Genomic DNA, 21,904 nt, shown 5'->3' with positions numbered 1-21,904 from the left:
AGTGGTTTCCGTTGCTTGGCACTGCCACTTTATTGTCAACACCGGCACTAATGACAGCTGCCACATGGTGGCGCTGTCTGTTAAATTTAGAGATGAGCAGTACAACAGGTCATTATTTTTATAATATATATTAAAAATGACTAATAGCTGTCTCCCAAGTCATTCTTATAGCTTTGGGGGTCTGGAATAGTCTAAATTGGCAGCGCTGCCCGATGCAATGGGCTCCTGACTAGGGCCCTGTTACTTATATATATATATATATATATATATATATACACACACACACACACACACACACACAAATTTAGCACTGTTAGTGTACCAGGTGGGCGCACTGGGATTGCAGCCAGCTGTGTACCCATCTAAAGCCCTCGAGGCAAGGGGTCTGCCTCGTGTCTCATCAGTAGGGCATCCTTTTCAGAATATATCTACTTTCCTGTGCCGCGCCCTAGGAAGTGGACGTTGGCACCGGCACTCTCTGCAAACACAGAGGCCTCGCCTGGCGCCTCAGAGGGGCAGGAGCTGCATAATGTGCCCGCTCGCACAAAGGTGTTCATTGAGCTGATGTGTGCATGGGCTCTTCAGGAGATGGCACCAGCCTCGGAGGAGAGACGGGAATGCCTCGGGCATTCCTGGCACTGCATGTGTCGGTGCCTGTCCTAATAAACTTGCTTGTAGAGAGGAGAGCGCCCCCTGGCAGTGTTATGCAACCACGTCAGGTCGAAATGTTACTTTGAAGAGAAGGGTCACTGTTCTATATGGAATCAGCAAGGATTGTAGCATTGAACGTTTCATTGGTTCTAATATTGCAATGCAGCCAAGCTTGCTTCTCGTAGATGCTGCCTGGCTGTCCTTGCTGGTGCCACCCTAGCCTGCTGCCTAGAACGTCCCTGCCCTGAACAGATGTCACACTCTGGATCCTGCCCCATCCTGGAACCCGCATTTTGGAGCTTAACAAAAACGAACGATCTAAACTGAATCTTACTTTGCTGCAGTGTGTTATTTGTAAGAGACGTCGCACGTCCTGTGACAGTGAAAACAATAGTTAAATGGCGCCGAGTGCAGGGACCATTTCCAGCCAGTTGGCAAAAGTGCACCTTGGAGCTGGCTTTGCTCCCGTCCGAACTTTAAAGGCAGGGGGCGCTGTAATGGATGAGCTAGGAGGAAAGACAAAGCCAGAAGCATAGCTACCAGTAGTGCAGCAGGAGCGGTGGCACCGGGTCCCAGGGGTGTGAGGTTGCGACTGCACCAGAATCGGTGGCTGTTTCTTTTTTTAAACCGCGGGACAAGGGCTCAATTTTCATTCTTGCATTCGGGCCCTGGTCACTCTTGGTGCACCACTGGTCTGCAGCTGCTTTTGATACGTCTCTAACAGGAAGCAGCGTTTACACCGCATGCAGTAGAACGCATGCGATTACAACGCGGTCGTTACAACGACCGCTTTGTTACAGCGCTATTCATTACAACGCAAGTCAATTCTACGACTTGCTATAGGGGGCGCGGTAAACTAAGGAATAGTATAATTTACTATTCCAACACCTTCCCTGCTGTTGCACACACTGGAGTTGGAATAGTAAATTATACTATTCCTAAATCCAGCGCGCCCCTTACAGCAAGTCGTAGAAACGACTTGCGATGTAATGGTATGCTTTGTAACAACGCGGTCGTTGCATCGCATATTCGTCTCTAACAAATACAACAGATAACACGTAGGTAACAGTACCCGTGCAGGCTTTTCTCACATAAACAGAAGAGGTAGAAATTGTGCAGCCAGGGGAAAGACTTCCACGCACTCAGTAAAACCAGAGATTGAAGTTACTGCCTGTTATGGTTTATGGGGAGCGCTCCATGAAGCAAAATCCCATTTTGCCTGGATTATTCCTGTGTGCAGCAGCAATGCATGCTTCCTACAGTATACAAACATGATCAGCAGCTGTTGACGCTTTCCTCGTATAACCAGATTCATAATAGTCCTGGTAACTCCACGCGCTCCTGTTGTTTTCGGACATACTCAAGTTCTCATTTCACAAGGGACACTTTCACAGAACAGCAGCAGAACCTGCAGGATGCACTATCAGTCCGGGCCCTCAATCAGCATGGGGGGTGGGGTCCACTGGTGGTTGTGGAAGGCGCCAGTGGATAAAGAGGAGCCACTTGGCTTTGGCTGCAGAGTTCAATGCAAGGAATCACAGCACAAGACAACGCACATGCAACACTTTTGTTTATACAGCCGGTGGGTCAAGAAGACAACGCAAGACGTACACCTCTCATGCACGTTTACGCAGTCCTGTCGTTCGTGTAACGGATGCAGAATTTTTGCAGCAATTTCACCGTTATCTAATTCCCCTGCACTTGGATCCTGGCTGAATTTCACCCAGATTTTACTCACAGCTTTGGGGAAGATTTACAAGCCCCTTGCAACACTTTTGCACCCCCGTTGCGTCACTTTTGTGATGCAGCGGCGGCATTAAAAAACTGCTGCCGACTACAACGTGACGCATCTAGGGAGATGCGTCCCATTGTAAAGCCCAGTGTCAGGTATAAAGTATGTAGGGTGGGCGTTCCCACGCAGGGAAGCCTCGTAAAAGTGACGCAGTGTAATCTACAAGATTTCACTGCGTCACTTCGAGGACGGCACTGCGTCAAAACCTTACACCTGCTTGAAGCAGGCGTAAGGAGTGACGCAGTGTAGTTGAAATTGGCCTCAAAATGCATTTCTGAAGTAGTGTCGTGCTTGCGACACAACTCCAGCAATGCATGACTTTTGCCCCAACAGATGAGCCAGAATTTGACGCATCTGTCAATCCTTGCGCCATGGTGCGCCATATTGTAAATACGGCGCATCCATGGTTGCGCTAGGGTTTCTTAGGGTGGCGCAGGGAAAGTGACGCATCTCTACAGATGTGTCACTTTCTTGTAAATATGCCCCTTTGTTTTTTGTCTCCCAATGCAAGGTTTTTGTGATTAGTGATACATTTCTGATCTCTTGTCCTTTTACACAACGCTGGTGCGCATTCATAGTATCTGACTACAGACAGCTTTTGCTGCCTGTTGCGAGTGTTGTCATCAGTAAAGGGGCACAACATGCCACAGATAGCTGCACACTGCACAAGCAGTTCCCACAGCAATTTTTATTTCGCATGCATGGAACACTGGTGCCACCTTGCACATGCGTGTGCTTGTTAGAGGCATCCATTACAGTGCAAGCCAGACACGCTGGCAGTGCCAATATTTACTTCCACTAAAGATATCGATTACCATGACTTTATCTCTCTTATAAGCAAACATCTGGTGAGCTGAACTTTAACTGATCATATTCTGTGTCACAGCTAAAGTCAGAAACACACCAGTACACCTTCTGCCCCAAAACGTCTTAGATAGCTCTATGCACAGAACTAATAATAAATGTTCACAATATATAACAGACAGTCCTGCTTGCAGAGACATTTTAAGGCATGGGCAAAGTGGGCTGAAGCCCAGGGCTCCAACCCTTTCAGGGGGACCCCTTTATAGAGCCACCTCTGTTCTGCAGAGAGTCTTGCCCTGATGACCTTGAATACTTTTTAAACTATTTGTTTTAAATACCGTTTTCCTTTAATGTGGGTGATGTGTGAGAGCCTCTCTATTACAGAGCTTATGCCGAAAAATGTTCTGTTTGTTTCATGCAACATCCATAAAAAAAGTTATTTTAGATAAAATCAGGACCTTGCATATGAGAAATCGAAGGGAGTCACTGAGATCATGTGCAGCAATATTAGTGACCTGCCGCTGTGTTACAATACTGAAAACACACATCATCACTATTCATGAATATTAGATGTGAGCACATTTAGAATTTGGACGAGTGTTCATGTGCACTGTCGGCGACCTGCCATAGAGGGTATGAAAAAGCTGAAACTGGATCATAAATTCAAAGCTGTTCCGAACAGGGCCCCCCAACGTAAGTTTTGCCCAGGGCCCCCAAAATCTTTAAGATGTCCCTGCCTGCTTGGAGTTTCAAAGTATACAGACCGGTCCTAGTCACGTGAAGGCACATGATGGGATGCATGCGGGTGGGGGTGAGCAAGCAAAGCAAAAGCAAAAGCAAGCAATCACTTTTTGTGGAGTTCTTGCTCGTCAGACAGTTTGTGGAGTCTCCAGCTCCCCTTTCGCCTATGCCCCAGGGTAGCCCTTCCTGTCCTTAGAGCTGTTATCATCCTGCACTCTGAACGGCTGACACTGGTACCTGTGGACTCTGGATGTGCAACCATTGCCCTTCCCTTTGCAGGGTGGGCTTTTTCACAAAGACTGTAAATGCAGAATATTTTCTTGCAAAAACATGTTTTGTGAGTTTATTGTAATACTGCAAGAGAAAAGCACACCAAAGTTCAGGCTCATAAAAAATGGTGAAAATGAGGATTATTAAAAACATTGCAAAAGTCAAGAGTTTCAAGATTTTCATGCAAAGGCCCAGATGCATCGAACTTTGCATTCACTTTAAATGCTATTTCAGTTTCTGAAAGAAATATGTAAAGATGGTGAGAAAACAAGTAGATGGCAGGAGCTTGCAAAGCATGTGCATCTACAAACCACATGCCTCGAACACAAGTTTTCAATTTCACATCCTCCAAGTGAATGGAAGAACTGAGGTTGGTAGTTGTTGTAGGAGGATGTGACACTGAGCTATCTCTCTATAGCCCTGGCTCTGTAAGTGAACAGTGAACTGGCATGCAGAGGCACCTCGGGTTTGCATAGGGAGTCATGTTAATAGCCTCTCCTGTTTGCACACTAAACATTTAGGGCCTGATTATGACATTGGCGGTCTAGTGAAAACCGCAATGCCGGCGGTCTTTAGATTGCCACATTACAACTGGACTGGCGAGCCAGCAGTCTGAGGTCAGCCATCCCACCACGCCGGCATGGCTCGGCCATTAAGTAAAGCTGCAGCAGATGCCGCCGAGGTGTAACACCATCTGCACACCTGTGCAATGTGTGTCATGCATCATGTGATGCATGGCACACATTGCGCTCACGAAGGTGCATGGAAAAGTGGGCACAACATGTGCCCCCATGCACAACTCCCCTGGGCTAAATCACCTGGGGTCTTGTTTGGGGGCCCTTGCCTCCCTTTCTGCCATGCTTTTGGATGGTGATAAGGGAAGTAGAAAAAACTACAGCGGTGCCGATGTTGCACCGGCGCCACCTTCGGCTCCACCGCACCGTTGGAATCTGAAATTCTTGCAGTGTTGTGTCGGACTGATGGCGGTCTGACCGCCAAACTTGTAATCATGTGGTCGGACTGCCTAGGTTACAGCAGTTGGACTACCACCATGGGTCGGCAGTCTAATGGCCACTGTACACGTAATGAGGCCCTTAGAAAGTGAACAATTGTTAACTTTTGCAACTGCCAAGGGTTCCAATAGCACCTATAACCCCTTAAGCTAGTCCTGGCTATTCAGTCACCATCACTTTCAATGCTGAGATTTTTGAGCCATTACTTATAATAGGAAAAGATACAGGTTGCAAACTCATTAGTTCCTAAAACATCAAATAGCATGTCACCGTAGGTACCCATTGTGCATTGTGTAATAAACATGCACATTCACAAGTACAAAAACAATCTTAGATGTTGGTGAACTGGTTCAACTTTAATCTTCTTCCTCTAAGAAAGAGGTGCTTCATTAGAGCCATTTCATGAAAGGTTTGCCAGTACACTTTCGTCTGGATAATTTCTGAAGGGTTGGGTCCTCTTGCACCACAGGCTGCAGGGGCCTGTGTTGGGCCCCTGGGCATTGCGTAAAGCAATAGTTGCCTTTAAGTTGTAGGTTAAAAACAGTAAGATGCTTTAACGTGCACTCAGACAGAGCCCTGTCCATGCAAAGACCAAGCATCATTTACTTCTCAAATGTCTCAGCAGCAAACACTATCCCCATTAAGTCTCCAGTAAACTGACCTATGACAACGCCTATTTGTTCCATGCCTACAATTCCCTGTCTTCCGTTCCCTCTTTTTGGATAAACCCATCCCATTCTTTCCCAGCATCTCACCCTTCTTCTCCTCCCTTTCCCTTTGGATGTCCCTTTTGCTTTCCTATCACATTTCCCCATCCCACTTCTCCCTGGACACCGTGCCCTGGGAACCTGCCTTTTGTCCTCCTATGTACTTTCTCATGCATACACTGCTCTTTAATTGACCCTTTAAGTGCATACTCTTTTGGGAGCACTTGCTGTAGTTCTCCTCTTTCCAATAAGACTGTGCTCCCAGGTGTGGACCACTGCTTCTTGTCCATGCTTATGACTCTCAAAATGCCGCATGTCAATTCTTTTCTTCTGTTTCATCTATGGACATTTGTTGGTACCGTCCATTGGTAATCAAGGTGTCAAACGTTTTGCTCCGCTGGACCCTTGCCAAGCTCTCTGAAGTTCTTCTTAGAAACCGAAAATGGACAGATAATTACAGGGTGCAACCAACTGGTGGTTGGAAGGCCAGGGCCACGTGAAGGTGTGATACACGAAATGGGGCTATTTGGCATTTCTATATAGTGTCACTAGAGACATTAGGAGGACAATAAAACGCACTGTAATGCAGCCCCCCACCATAGCCGGCCAAGAACAGCAAGTACGTCTGTGAGCCCAAAGTCTATGAAGTGCGTTTCAAATGTGCCCTTGACCTGTCAACACTCAAGATGGCCGCTTCAGTCCTCACTCGTCAGTGCCTTATTTTTAACCATGCTGTAACCTCTGCCACTCTCCCTTTGTTCTATTCTCATTGGTGTCACCACCTTCTGCATTTCTTTGTATATCCTGCACTCACATTTATGACATGCTGGTCCAACCAAGATCTTCTTAGGTTAACTTTCCACGGCTGGCCCTCACACAGCCTGCGTCTGCTGCTTGGACTTTGGCATTGAGTTAGCTTCTGCCTCTATAGCTTCAAGATGATTGGCGGCTCTGGAAGGACGCACCCCCAATGGATGTAGACACGTTTGAGGCAGTCCTCCAGGAAATCCTGCGGTCACCTTGCAATGTCAAAGACATTCTGTAAATCCGTAGGATCTGGGAATGAGTGCGGTCACCTATAATTCAAGGGCTTTCCACCTCATGCATATAGCAAGAACAATAAGGCAGTGCTGGCGGTAGTGCCTCTGCTCAGTATCGGCTTGTATCGTGTAATTCTTTGCCTATTTCTTTGCCTGCACCAACGCCATGACAACCACCACCACCTTCTCCGGTGTGGACCCCAGCGGCAGGAGCAGTTCGAGGGTTTTGCGGCCACCTGGCGGGGCCTCTAACTTCTCTCTTGGCTTCGGTGAGCAGCCGGACCAACCAGTACGAAAGCACAGGATGGCATCAAACATATTCGGCCCTCCCGATGACCTCCAAGCTCCTAAGCCAGGGCGAGAGAGCGAAGCAGAGCCATCAGTACCGCAAAGAAGACCGCTGCCTGGTGGAGAGTGTGGTGACTCGGCTGAACAAACGGGCGAGTCCGAAGAGTATGAAAACGTTGAGGCAGATAACGTTATCCCCTCTGACAATGAAGTGCCTTCTGAACCAGCTCCTACAGACTCTGCCCCTGCAGTGCCAGCAGCAGTGCCAAGCAGAAGAAATCCTCCCGGTGGCAGGTCCACCCTTATACTTGGTTGATGCTGTTGTTTCTTGCTGACTCTCAATGTTAGTCTTGTTTCTGTGTTTGTGAACTGACCTTGCGCCTGGACTGCCCTTTTCCATTTCTTTTATGAAGCACTTTATGTATCTGTCCTCCTTTTTAAAAAATATTACATTTTTCACTGTCTGTCAGAATGGCATGTAAGTTGTAGGGATTTCTGTAGAAACCTACAGTTTTCATGGTGTATTGCATAATGAAATAAAGTGATACTGGTCAATGAAAAAAAAAAGGCAGTGCTGGGTGACTTATTCAGGCTTATTGTAAAGTCTGCAGTGTTAAGGAGCTACACTAGTGTGGAAAGGAAAACAAAGTTACCGGGTCACCTTGTAGGAGAATTGTCTATAGCTAGTTGCCTCACTAGTGTCCACTTCCCAACAAAGGCTGTTTTGAGGATGAGTCATAGCCCCTTCTCAACTACAACCTCATCCGGGGCCTCCCATCCCCCAAGTACCAGTCATCTGAAGGTGCCGAAGCCGATAGATCTTGAGGCTTACTCGGGTGCAACCTGAGTAATACCCCTGAAGTCGATGCTCTTCTTCACCCCTCAAATGCAACAAGGAAAAGGCCAGCAGGAACACAAGGCAAAGCATAGGCCATAATCTGTTCTTGATCAACTTCGGCCAAGCAGTCTAAGAAACAGTCTGATGACATAGTCTCCTTTAAGTCTGAGGTTATCAGTATTTCTCGGTACTGGGTCCTTTAGAAGTCACCAATATAAAAAACGTCACACTGGAGTAAGAGCTCAGGGGGAAGTATGTGTGGTTACTTCTTATCCAGGACATCCTCGTCTCACTTATATCCCGTGATCTGGATCCCAAAGGTCCCTCGATCTGAGATAATACTACACCAGGGGATATGATGCTTATCGTCCTCGTACTATTTTCAAACCAAAGAGTGTGGCTTTTCCCTTGCATCCAAGGATGGTGCTCCTATAGTTACCACTCAGCTTCCACCAGTCAGAGCCCATATTCAGCTACCCCAAAGACTCTATTTTTGAGCCCCGTTCGAAGGTTTTAATCCCCCAAAGATAGCTGTCTGGGTGTAGCACAGCTGCTACATGACAAGCAGAGGTCTACTTGGTAAAACGTTCATTCACAGCAAAGCGGTTTCTTGATGTTAAGAACGGATGTTTATCATTATCAATTTGGTCAAGACCAGCCAAGCCCTTCATCTCGCTAGAGAATGTCCAACTTTTCATCGTTAACCGACGTGCATCTTTACAAGCACTCTCTCTTTGTGGAGATCACCAAATGATGTGTATATGCTAGACAGATCTGGACCAACCTGCTCCCTCCTGCCAGGTATCGCCAATGATGGTATCCTAGTGATGGTATCCTAGTGATGGTATCCTTGTGATGGTATCCTTGTGATGGTATCCTTGTGGATAGGTGTTCTGTACCTTTACCAAGGCTTTGGCTCCAGCACGGATTGTGAACTTGATTTAGATTGGTTCATGAGAGGCACAGCATTGGTGTGTAGTAAGGATGAGAGTTGACATGTGGCGGCTCTGTTCCTGATAACTCACAGAGTTCACTCAACTCAGATTTGTAGAGCGAGGCTAATCCCCGGCAAGGGTATCCAGGCACTAAGTTCCTGCTAGAGTTGAGTGCCTGCTGCAGAGATGTGTTTAAAATGCAAGTCTCTGGTTTGAAGGCCAGTAGGGCCAACTCCTTCCATCATACCAAGGGTCCCAGAACATGGCACACTTACCGACGCCTGTTCAGAAAGGAAGGAACCTGGGAGTTATCTTTGATGATAAGCGCCACTTTGACCATCAAGTAAAAGCACTATCTTCTTCTGTATTTTATACAATAAAACTAATAAAGAAAATCAATCCTTTCATCCCGCATGAACTCCAAAAAAACAGTTGTTACCTCCCTTGTCCTGACCAAGCTGGGCTACGGAAATGCTCTCTTTATCGGTATCCGGAAAAAGTCATTACAAAAACTACAAACACTACAAAATGCGGCAGCGCGACTTCTTGACGGAATTCCTAAACATAAGTCAGCAGTCCAAGCACTGGTCAATCTGCACTGGCTACCCATCGCAACACGTCTAGAGGTTAAGACATTATGCATAACATTTAAAGCATTGCATAACTCTGGACCAATCTATTTTCGCGCAAAGTGGGCCTGGTACTCCCCAGGCAGAAAGCTCAGATTTTCTGACGCAACGTTACTTTCCACCCGTGCAACAAAGCCAACGGCTTGGGGGGTAGGAGTTTTTTTTACTGAAGGAAGCTACGCTCTGGAACGCCTTACCCCTGCCTGTTAAGAATTGTTCATACTTCCGGAGTTTTCGGAAACAAGTCAAAACTTGGCTGTTCACACGCCGTTAATTAGTATCAACTATCTTTCTGTGCAGCACCGCGCCAGTCTGCACCAGCGCCAAGACGCCTCCGGGCATTCGAGCGCTATACAAATTCAAAATCAAATCATAAAAAGAACCATTTTTTTAGGTCATGACAACACTTGCTATTCTAGTGCCACAAGAGATTAAATCTTGTGGAGAATACAGGTCTAAATTGCAGATTACAATACATGTTTAATAAATTAATCTAAGTGAAATAAAAGGCAACCTTGCACACCAAAGAAGGTCTCCTTCCATATCCCACAATTGAGCACTATTATTTTAAGTGGGGGCTACTGAACCTGCAGACCTGTTGTGGCTCCTACAATTTAACAAAGCGCTTGACTTAGAAAATAGGAAAACATTTATTAAATAAAAAATATTCAAAACTCTTCGGGACCAATTTACAAATGTATTTAGGCTACGAAGTTGAAAATAAGATAGCACACACCTTTATATAACAGATTAAACACATGGTTGCTATTTACAAAACGTGAATTTAAACTCCGAAACAGATTTGCTGATGCACACAAACAGGAACAATTACACCAAGTTTAATTTTGAATGTCAGTAGATCTATGCACAGGGACAGATTGGTGGTGGTGTAAAGGAAGGGATGTATCCATGTGGAAAAGAATATTTCCATGGAGGAAAATTTAAAAAAATCAAATTGTAGATACCTCTCGTGCAGGACATTTAGGATCCTAAAATGTATGGTTAATACATTTTGTAATGTGTGGTATACATGAGAGTGACAAAAAACCCACAACGATTCTTAGAACAACTGCTAGGAAGCTACAACAATTCCAGTGAGAAGTCCCAAACCTCTTTGTGAATTTCTTAGTAGTCAGAAATGTAGGCTTAATCCGACAAGAGTAAATTTCCGACTACTTTTTGTGGATCATTAGCTGGGTTGGGCCTCACAAGGCATGTGAAATAAATATTGCATCCCTGCCTTATATGAGGACTTTTGAATAATAAGCTGCCATCTTATTTTCCCAAGAAATGCACTGCAATTTGTAAAATGTTAGGAGGAAAACTTTGGAAACGTGTTGTTAAAAAGGGGAATCTTAACAATACTCCCCATGAAAACCAAAATAGGCAGCTGATGAAGACATTAAGAAGTGCCTTCATTTAAGTAACTCAAACGGGAGGAAAAGTTCATTTTACAAAATGGAAACAACAGACCAAGTCAGCATATTTTAAATAGCCTCGTTCCAAAAAATGACATCACCTGCCACCAATCAGAGGCACGGATCGCCGTACCAGGACGTACAACACTGCACTTCCTGTGGCAGGCGAACCACAGGTTTTATTGGTTTTACTTAAGCAGAACGGGATTTTAAAATGCACAGTTATGTTTTCTTAATTGATAATATCATGCATTCCTGGTGGAGTTTCTTAGGAGCAGGATTTTTTGCCAAAAGCCTCTTTTGTTTAACAACAGGAGCAGATGTTTTTATTGCATTTACCACAGCACTGTAACACACATCAGTTGTTCTGCTTCTGTATTTAACGAGACAAATTGCACAGTTTTGGCCAGTAAAAAAGCCAGACCTGTACTGCCTCAGGCATCACCTCTCTTATGCACTGTGGAACCGATTCACAAATATTGTTTGCATCATTTACACCCGGAAAAAGTAATGATGCATGGATTAAAAGTACCTTCCCTCTCAGCTCCAATGCAGAGCTGAGAGTTCATGTGCACACGAAGGGCCATATGTATGAACACATTTTCCCATAGACACAGAATGGGTAAAACCCTTTGCTACATCTAGCCCTAAGGCCCATATGTACAAAGCCATTTAGCATTTCTTAACCCATATGTACGAAGCCATTTAGCATTTCTTAACCCATATGTACGAAGGCATTTAGCATTTCCTAACGGACCAAATTCCTATCTTGGGCCGTTAAGAAATGCTAAATAGACTTTTCATATGAACAAAATCAGAATCATGGTTGCAAATTGCGATTAGTACCCCATAGAAATCGCATTTTGCGATTACCAAAATAGAACATCGCAAATAGGGATTTCCTATTTGCGATTTCCTAAGCACTTGTACAAAGCATTTCGGGAATGCGAAAAGGGCATTTGGGAAATGCTATTAACATCGAATCCAATTTGATGGTAACCGTGTGCAAAATGGAAAAAGGCACCCAAAATGCACTTTTTGCAGTGCCATATACACACACTCGCCCCGAAGGCATTAGAGCACTTTACACGTGGCCCACTTTATATCTTTTTAGAGGTAAGGGGAGCCCTAGGCTCATAGGTACGATTGTTTTTGCATTTCAAAATTTGCGATTTCCAAATAGCGATTGCGACCCTGTAGGAATCGCTAATCGGGAATCACAATTCTGGTACATTCCATCTTGCATTTGCTAAATAGGGATTTCTTAGGATTCGGCATTTTGGAAATTAAAAATTGAAGTTTTGTACATATAGGCCTTAGGTTCGGATTGATGGAGGGAGTCGGTGTTTTGTGGCCCCTGCACAAACCCCTGTCCACGTCATTGTGATGTGGAGCTACTAATGGCGACTAAGCCGTACTGGTATCAGAGAAGCGCGGGTGGTAAAAGCGTTCAGTGACAGGCCTGCATATCCATTACATGTCATTGTTAGTTAGATGTGGATTCAGGTTGTGGGGAGGAGGGAGGGCTCTGGCTGTATATCAAGCTAGTGATCTCCATTTCTGAGGACCAGGGATGACGCATCCGCCTCTCATCCGACTCTTCTTCTTCTTCGTCAGCGTGGTCTTGTTTTTACATAGATACAGGGGCCCTGATTATGAGTGTGTCCAAGGAGGAGGTGACCTGCACTTTATGAATGTTACTGCCTCTGGACTGGAGGTCTGGTTCATCACAGCTATCGCTTGTCTGTGGTTCTGGTCTCAAGCAAGGCTTGTTGTCTGGACCCAGAGATGTCTGCAATGAGCATGTAGCCTGGACTCAGAGCAAGAGGTGTCTGCAATGAACATGTAGCCTGGACTCAGAGCAAGAGGTGTCTGCAATGAACATGTAGCCTGGACGCAGAGCAAGAGGTGTCTGCAATGAGCATGTAGCCTGGACTCAGAGCAAGAGGTGTCTGCAATGAGCATGTAGCCTGGACTCAGAGCAAGAGGTGTCTGCAATAAGCATGTAGCCTGGACTCAGAGCAAGAGGTGTCTGCAATGAACATGTCTCATGGACGCAGAGCAAGAGGTGTCTGCAATGAACATGTCTCATGGACGCAGAGCAAGAGGTGTCTGCAATGAACATGTAGCCTGGACTCAGAGCAAGAGTTGTCTGCAATGAACATGTGTCATGGACGCAGAGCAAGATGTGTTTGCAAAGAATTTGCTGCCTAGAGTCACTAGATGCTCTGCTGCAGGGAAGGTGCATGCTGCCTCTTTTTATGCTCTGAGGACAGGTAGGTGAGCCCTTTTGTACTTCCGGGGCCTATCACTTACACTGTGAAATGTAAGCCCCAGGCCATCTGCCAATCTGTGCTAGTAAAGACAACACGTTGAGGTTGAAATTCCACAGTTTAGGACCCCAGGCGGACAGTGACCCATTCTGCTATTCTGTTAACACGTTCCTGCCCTACAAACATCAACAATGCAGTGTCTGCCAGGAAAAGACATTAGGGACGTGTCAGCAGTCAGGTTGGCTCAATTTCCACTTAAGGGGTGCAATGAGGATCCCTCAAACCCTCCCGCCAAGAGCTTGTGATGAGTTCCGTGCTGCTGAGAGAGGTGGGGGGGCTGCAGCGCTCTGCACACCCTCCATCTGGCTCAGAGCACAAATCATGCAGCTCAGTCGATGGATGCAAATACTGCATAACGTCACTTTCTGAGAACGAAGCATCCGCTGACAATGGACTAGTCTACTTTTTACCTCCTTATACATGTGTGTTTACCCCTCTGAATGTCAAATAGGTGTCAAAAAAGGTTTCGTTTATTACGTATGACCCTCTCTGCTACTTGAGTTGTTGCCAGGCGTCATGCAGTGAACAGGCGTCATGCAGTGAACAGGCGTCATGCAGTGAACAGGCGTGGGGCTCTACAGTTGCTTGTGAAACATCATTTGTATTTTAAAACAGACACCTTGCATTTAGATATAGATCAACCTTCTTGACACCCATGGGACAGATTTTGAAAGATTGACAGATAACTGCAGTGGAGAGGAATACATTTGGAACCGAACATTAAAATCTTGAACAATAACAGCATTTTGTCAAAAGCCAGGGAGTGGATCCGGCGGTCCCTGCACCCCCACACCAGTACATGGCGCTCTTTTTAAAATTATTAACTAGACTAGCAGCAGGGCGTCATTAGAGGTGGCTCATCATTTCTATGGCTTTGCATCCGACTGCACTGCACATGGCAGTGCTGCAGAACACTGCAGTGCTGCAAGTCCTGGAGTAGCCTTCATGAAGGTGATTAGTGTTCCTTGCCAGCGCGCTAGTGTAAGGTTATAAAGCGAGCGTCCACTCTTCTGCGCCTCCACATTCCGTAGGAGTGGTGTAGGCACAAGGTCTGAATTTCACATCTCTAGGCACTACTGGTCCAATGCGCCAGGATTGCGCGATAGCTCCTCTGCATTCCTCACGTCACATGATGTCATTTTCAGGCGGTCACTTTTTTTTACCTGAGGCCTTATCTGGCTCCATTGTCACTCTAGAGCTAACAGACCTAGTCGCGTGAATACCGCTCTTACAAAGTCAAATGCAACTAAGTACATTTAAGTGGTAATATTGACTGTGCCGCTGGTCAATAATGCTAGTTACTGGGCTTTATTTAGACTCCTACTGTACAGGAGAGAACATGAAGATGGGGAGGGCAATAACCAACATTATTGGCTGGCTGCAAGACCAATATTGCTCTCAAGATATTGATGTATCAGGACCCTCGCCTCATCCTCCATCCCCTGGACACTGGTCTCTTAGCATCAGCTGATGTCCTCCACTAGGGTTTATGGACCGCATCCTCAGTTAGCTCTACTGCGGTCAGCAGTCCAGTGAACGCACTCATCTGAGCTCTCACACGAAGCCATATTTGATTGGGGAAATCCTGAAAGGTATCTCAGGTTTCCATTCATTGGAGATCTACAAAACGAGTGCAATCAGATGGATAATAACTTATCGTTTCTGGTCCAAGCAGGCTGCAAGTCGGTGGTAGATAGTGTTCGATAAAAAGGGCCAGTTACTGACTGTGACGTCACTTGCACTGGTAGTTTTGGACCCGTGTTCTCTATACTCATGAGATGTCCGTACCTCAGTGAGGAAAGCAGAGAACATTGTCTTTCATCTTAAAATAAGTAAATATTTAAAGCCTGTGCCCAGGCGTCGCCATGACACATGGAAGCCCCTCCTCTAAGTGTCATATCCATCGTCACCAGGGATGGAGTGATTGAGGGAGGAAGGAGCTCCCCAGGTATTTCTGTATCTCAGTTTGGACTGTGGGTTATGCACATTCTCAGTGAGGGGATTGATAAAGCCACATTACCAAATGCTCTGCAATGCCGTACTGAATACTGCATGTGTGCTATAAAACTGCCAAGAAACAATAATAGGAAGTAATGTCACTGGAAGTGATGTCACAACTCTGAAGTCACTCCATGTGACGTCATTGTGCATTTCCAAAACTAGACTTACACTGTTGTTTAGGTCTTGCGCCCTGATCAGATACGGTTAGTGAGAACCTCGGATACATCCTTGCATACATCTCAGTGCACAGGCACAATACACCTCAGGCAAATCCATGCACAAGGCACTGTCAGCACCTCAGGGAAACCTTGTGAAACCTAGTAATACTACAGGGGTGGGGGCCTAGGAAGGGCTCCTACCTTAGGAACCCATGGAAGTCTGCATGAGCGCCTAAGATCTTAGCCCGACTTCGATCAGTGCACATTCACAAAGATACCTAGGGGTGCACCGGATATCCGTCTACAGTCCCTGCAGGTGAATAAACTCTTGTACCTTTCCCAGGTGCACCACCTGGTCAGTGTGCCTTCACAGACACCTAAGGGTGCACCGGATATCCGTCTACAGTCCCTGCAGGTGAATAAACTCTTGTACCTTTCCCAGGTGCACAACCTGGTCAGTGTGCATTCACAAAGATACCTAGGGGTGCTTCGAATATCAGTCTACAGTCCCTGCAGGTGAATAAACTCTTGTACCTTTCCCAGGTGCACCGCCTGATCAGTGTGCATTCACAGACACCTAAGGGTGCACCGAATATCCGTCTACAGTCCCTGCAGGTGAATAAACCCTTGTACCTTTCCCAGGTGCACCGCCTGATCAGTGTGCATTCACTGACATCCTAAGGGTGCACCGAATATCCCTCTACAGTCCCTGCAAGTGAATAAACTCTTGTACCTTTCCCAGGTGAACCACCTGATCAGTGTGCATTCATAGACGCCTAGGGGTGCACGGAATATCAGTCTACCGTCCCTGCAGGTGAATACACTCTTGTACCTTTCCCAGGTGCACCACCTGGTCAGTGTGCCTTCACAAACACCAAAGGGTGCACCGAATATCAGTCTACAGTCCCTGCAAGTGAATAAACTCTTGTACCTTTCCCAGGTGAACCACCTGATCAGTGTGCATTCATAGACGCCTAGGGGTGCACGGAATATCAGTCTACCGTCCCTGCAGGTGAATACACTCTTGTACCTTTCCTAGGTGCACCACCTGATCAGTGTGCATTCACAGACACCTAAGGGTGCACCAAACATCAGTCTACAGTCCCTGCAGGTGAATAAACTCTTGTACCTTTCCCAGGTGCACCACCTGATCAGTGTGCATTCACAGACACCTAAAGGTGCACCGAATATCAGTCTACAGTCCTGCAGGTGAATACACTCTTGTACCTTTCCCAGGTGCACCACCTGGTCAGTGTGCCTTCACAAACACCAAAGGGTGCACCGAATATCAGTCTACAGTCCCTGCAGGTGAATAAACTCTTGTACCTTTCCCAGGTGCACCGCCTGGTCAGTGTGCCTTCACAGACACCTAAGGGTGCACCGAATATCCGTCTACAGTCCCTGCAGGTGAAAAAACTCTTGTACCTTTCCCAGGTGCACCGCCTGATCAGTGTGCATTCACAGACACCTAAAGGTGCACCGAATATCAGTCTACAGTCCCTGCAGGTGAATACAATCTTGTACCTTTCCCAGGTGCACCACCTGGTCAGTGTGCCTTCACAAACACCAAAGGGTGCACCGAATATCAGTCTACACTCCCTGCAGGTGAATACACTCTTGTACCTTTCCCAGTTGCACCACCTGGTCAGTGTGCCTTCAGAGACACCTAAGGGTGCACCGAATATCCGTCTACAGTCCCCTGCAGGTGAATAAACCCTTGTACCTTTCCCAGGTGCACCACCTGATCAGTGTGCATTCACAGACACCTAAGGGTGCATCGAATATCAGTCTACAGACCCTGCAGGTGAATAAACTCTTGTACCTTTCCCAGGTGCACCGCCTGATCAGTGTGCATTCACAGACACCTAAGGGTGCATCGAATATCAGTCTACAGACCCTGCAGGTGAATACACTCTTGTACCTTTCCCAGGTGCACCACCTGGTCAGTGTGCATTCACAGACACCTAAGGGTGCACCGAATATCCGTCTACAGTCCCTGCAGGTGAATACACTCTTGTACCTTTCCCAGTTGCACCACCTGGCCAGTGTGCATTCACAAAGATACCTAGAGGTGCACCGAATATCAGTCTACAGTCCCTGCAGGTGAATAAACCCTTGTACCTTTCCCAGGTGCACCACCTGGTCACTGTGCATTCACAGACACCTAAGGGTGCACCGAATATCAGTCTACAGTCCCTGCAAGGGAATAAACTCTTGTACCTTTCTCAGGTGCACCACCTGATCAGTGTGCATTCATAGACGCCTAGGGGTGCAGCGAATATCCGCCTACAGTCCCTGCAGTTGAATAAACTCTTGTACCTTTCCCAGGTGCACCACCTGATCAGTGTGTATTCATAGACGCCTAGGGGTGCACCGAATATCAGTCTACCGTCCCTGCAGGTGAATAAACTCTTGTACCTTTCCCAGGTGCACCGCCTGATCAGTGTGCATTCACAAAGATAGCTAGAGGTGCACCGAATATCCGTTTACAGTCCCTGCAGGTGAATAAACCCATGTACCTTTCCCAGGTGCACCACCTGGTCAGTGTGCATTCACAAAGATACCTAGAGGTGCACCGAATATCCGTTTACAGTCCCTGCAGGTGAATAAACTCTTGTACCTTTCCCAGGTGCACTACCTGGTCAGTGTGCATTCACAAAGATACCTAGGGGTGCATTGAATATCAGTCTACAGTCCCTGCAGGTGAATATACCCTTGTACCTTTCCCAGGTGCAGCACCTGGTCAGTGTGCATTCACAAAGATACCCAGGGGTGCATCAAATATCAATCTACAGTCCCTGCAAGTGAATAAACTCTTGTACCTTTCCCAGGTGCAACGCCTGATCAGTGTGCATTCACAGACGCCTAAGGGTGCACCGAATATCCGTCTACAGTTCCTGCAGGTGAATAAACCCTTGCACCTTTCCCAGGTGCACCGCCTGGTCAGTGTGCATTCACAAAGATACCTAGGGGTGCATCGAATATCAGTCTACAGTCCCTGCGGGTGAATAAACTCTTGTACCTTTCCCAGGTGCACCCCCTGATCAGTGTGCATTCACAGACGCCTAGGGGTGCACCGGATATCCGTCTACAGTCCTTGCAGGTGAATAAACCCTTGTACCTTTCCCAGGTGCACCACCTGATCAGTGTGCATTCACAAAGATACCTAGGGGTGCAGCGAATATCAGTCTACAGTCCCTGCAGTTGAATAAGCCCTTGTACCTTTCCCAGGTGCACCACCTGATCAGTGTGCATTCATAGACGCCTAGGGGTGCACCGAATATCAGTCTACAGTCCCTGCCAGTGAATAAACTTGTGTACCTTTCCCAGGTGCACCGCCTGATCAGTGTGCATTCACAAAGATACCTAGGGGTGCAGCGAATATCAGTCTACAGTCCCTGCAGGTGAATATACCCTTGTACCTTTCCCAGGTGCACCGCCTGATCGGTGTGCATTCACAAAGATACCTAGGGGTGCACCGGATATCCGTCTACAGTCCCTGCAGGTGAATAAACTCTTGTACCTTTCCCAGGTGCACCACCTGGTCAGTGTGCATTCACAGACACCTAAGGGTGCACCGAATATCCATCTACAGTCCCTGCAGGTGAATAAACCCTTGTACCTTTCCCAGGTGCACCGCCTGATCAGTGTGCATTCACAAAGATACCTAGGGGTGCAGTGAATATCAGTCTACAGTCCCTGCAGGTGAATAAACCCTTGTACCTTTCCCAGGTGCACTGCCTGATCGGTGTGCATTCACAAAGATACCTAGGGGTGCAGCGAATATCAGTCTACAGTCCCTGCAGGTGAATAAACCCTTGTACCTTTCCCAGGTGCACCGCCTGATCGGTGTGCATTCACAAAGATACCTAGGGGTGCACCGGATATCCGTCTACAGTCCCTGCAGGTGAATAAACTCTTGTACCTTTCCCAGGTGCACCACCTGGTCAGTGTGCATTCACAGACACCTAAGGGTGCACCGAATATCCCTCTACAGTCCCTGCAAGTGAATAAACTCTTGTACCTTTCCCAGGTGAACCACCTGATCAGTGTGCATTCATAGACGCCTAGGGGTGCACCGAATATCAGTCTACAGTCCCTGCAGGTGAATAAACTCTTGTACCTTTTCCAGGTGCACCGCCTGATCAGTGTGCATTCACAGACACCTAAGGGTGCACCGAATATCCGTCTACAGTCCCTGCAGGTGAATAAACTCTTGTACCTCTCCCAGGTGCACCGCCTGATCAGTGTGCATTTACAGACACCTAAGGGTGCACCGAATATCCGTCTACAGTACCTGCCAGTGAATAAACCCCTGTACCTTTCCTAGGTGCACCACCTGGTCAGTGTGCATTCACAGACACCTAAGGGTGCACCGAATATCCGTCTACAGTCCCTGCAGGTGAATAAACTCTTGTACCTTTCCCAGGTGCACCACCTGGTCAGTGTGCATTCACAAGGGTACTTAAGGGTGCGCTGGATATCAATCTGCCGGACCCTTGAACTTAACAAATCCTTGTACCTCCCCTAGGTTCACCACTTGTAGTGTTTAGGAACAAATAACACCCTGGTTTTCTTTGAGACCAATAGGTTATTCCGGGCACTATCCAAGTGTAAAAGTAAGGCATCTTGGGAGGGACAATCCCAGATGAAAGTCCACAGTGGCACCTTGGCAAAGGCCTGGTGAAAGGTCCAGAACACTGCATTTGTCAGCGGCGAGTGTTCAGCTCATCGAGCAATCCCGCCAGCCCTGCGAAACAAATCAGTCCAAGTGTGATCTAAACAGAACCTTCCCAGCCATGATGAAATAGCTGGGGGGGAAACTCAGCACACAGTGATAACACTTCCTTCCTCAAACTGGGAGATTAGGTTTGTCGTCACTGAGAAAAAGCATGTCTGCAGCGCATTCATGTTTGAGATTCTGGATCTGCCGGAAGCTGGTACTTGAATTCCTACTTTCTGTAAAGTCTTATCTTGTTTTTCAAAGTGTGAGTCATGATAGTTAATCACAAAGTTTACAGAGGGTACGGTTTCAAAGAGTGAGCAAAAACTGTCTAAAGAGGAAAAGGGGCCGAAGGAGAAGGGAGCTGGGTTTTCAGCTATTTGCAAAAATGTAGGTCTTCTTTGCTCACTTTCCTTTTCAGGTAGGGCTCTAAGAAGGGCGGGTCCTGTGGGGTTCCAGACCTGGCAGCAACTAAAAACCGACTTTGATAAGGATCTTGAAACGGGTCCCTATAGGGCTCGGCATTCATGTCCTTAACTTTACGAATAGCACTGATCCATTTTTCAACAATGACTGTAAAAATCACTTAAGGTATTCCATGTCAGATATCCAATTTCCGGTTTATTTTTCACACGTTTTACTTCACCTTGCAATACAATACCTATTTGCTTTTTAGGTTGAGCCTGGGCAGCGCATGCGCTGCTGCGAGGCATGCAGTATTGGAGGATGGTTTTGAAGCTCCGCCCACTCTCCGCCCATATTTTTAATTGGCTTGTGTCATTGTCCTTCGGAAAAGCTTGCTTGCGAGTCGTTATTAGGCTTGATAGTCCCTCCTTGTCTGCATTTGTTACCTCCCATAACGACTGGACCTTTTACTTGTCTTGTTACACGGTCTGCTTTATCTTGTCTGTGAGCACTACATTGTTTAATGATTTACCCCTATTCCAGCCACTAGATCGCAGCATGACGCCCGCTTTTATTTTATTTACTAATGGCGGTCCGCTTTAACTATAGTAGCTGCATTTCTTTATTTAAGCAGCACGGTCCGCTTTAAGTATAGCTGCCACGCTTCCTTATTATTCTTTTTTTGTTTTGTTTACTAGTGCCCATGCATTTATGGAAGCATCACCCCTTTCCTTAAATGAGCCAAGTCTAAGGAAAGGAGCGTGGCCGCCATTAAAGTGAAAGTGTGGCATGGGGTGTGTTTACAAAAAAAAAAAAGGATTTGTTTGGCAACTTGACAAACAAAGGCTTTGTTTTCTAAAACCGCCCCATGCGGCGCTTTAATTTTAATGGCGGCCACGCCCCTTTCTTTAGATATGGCTCGTCTAAAGAAATGGGCGCGGCCGATGTTAAAGTTAAATCGCCGCATGGGCCATTTTTACAAACTAGCCTTTGTAATGCAATAGGTGTCACATTTACGAAACTCACATAAATGTGAGACCTATTGCATTGCAAATGCTTTTTTTTTTAAAGATGTAGTGCTTCTGCCTCCTACACCTTTATTATATGGGCTGCGTTGCTGAAAAGGATTCCTAGTTAAACTTCTTTGGCATGAACGTT

General features: G+C 46.6%; 2 protein-coding genes across 2 annotated transcripts in view; one reads left to right on the top strand and one right to left on the bottom strand.

Annotated features, from left to right (window-relative positions):
• Positions 1-21,904, bottom strand: part of LOC146797411 (carbohydrate sulfotransferase 11-like) — a 208,568-nt gene that overhangs the window by 41,250 nt on the left and 145,414 nt on the right. The gene's annotated exons all lie outside the window — the stretch shown is intronic.
• Positions 7,121-7,873, top strand: LOC146797412 (jupiter microtubule associated homolog 1-like). Its single transcript, XM_085624421.1, has one exon. The coding sequence runs from the start codon at positions 7,185-7,187 to the stop codon at positions 7,620-7,622; it is 438 nt and encodes a 145-aa protein (XP_085480547.1). The 5' UTR covers positions 7,121-7,184; the 3' UTR covers positions 7,623-7,873.

The sequence above is a fragment of the Triturus cristatus genome, chromosome 9 (assembly GCF_964204655.1).
Source record: "Triturus cristatus chromosome 9, aTriCri1.1, whole genome shotgun sequence".
Classification (NCBI taxonomy): domain Eukaryota; kingdom Metazoa; phylum Chordata; class Amphibia; order Caudata; family Salamandridae; genus Triturus; species Triturus cristatus.
This window is presented reverse-complemented; position numbering and strand designations above follow the sequence as displayed.

What these genes read in the sequence shown, in the direction of transcription:
- LOC146797412 (XM_085624421.1), top strand. Translation starts at nt 7,185, where the DNA reads ATGACAACCACCACCACCTTCTCCGGTGTGGACCCCAGCGGCAGGAGC.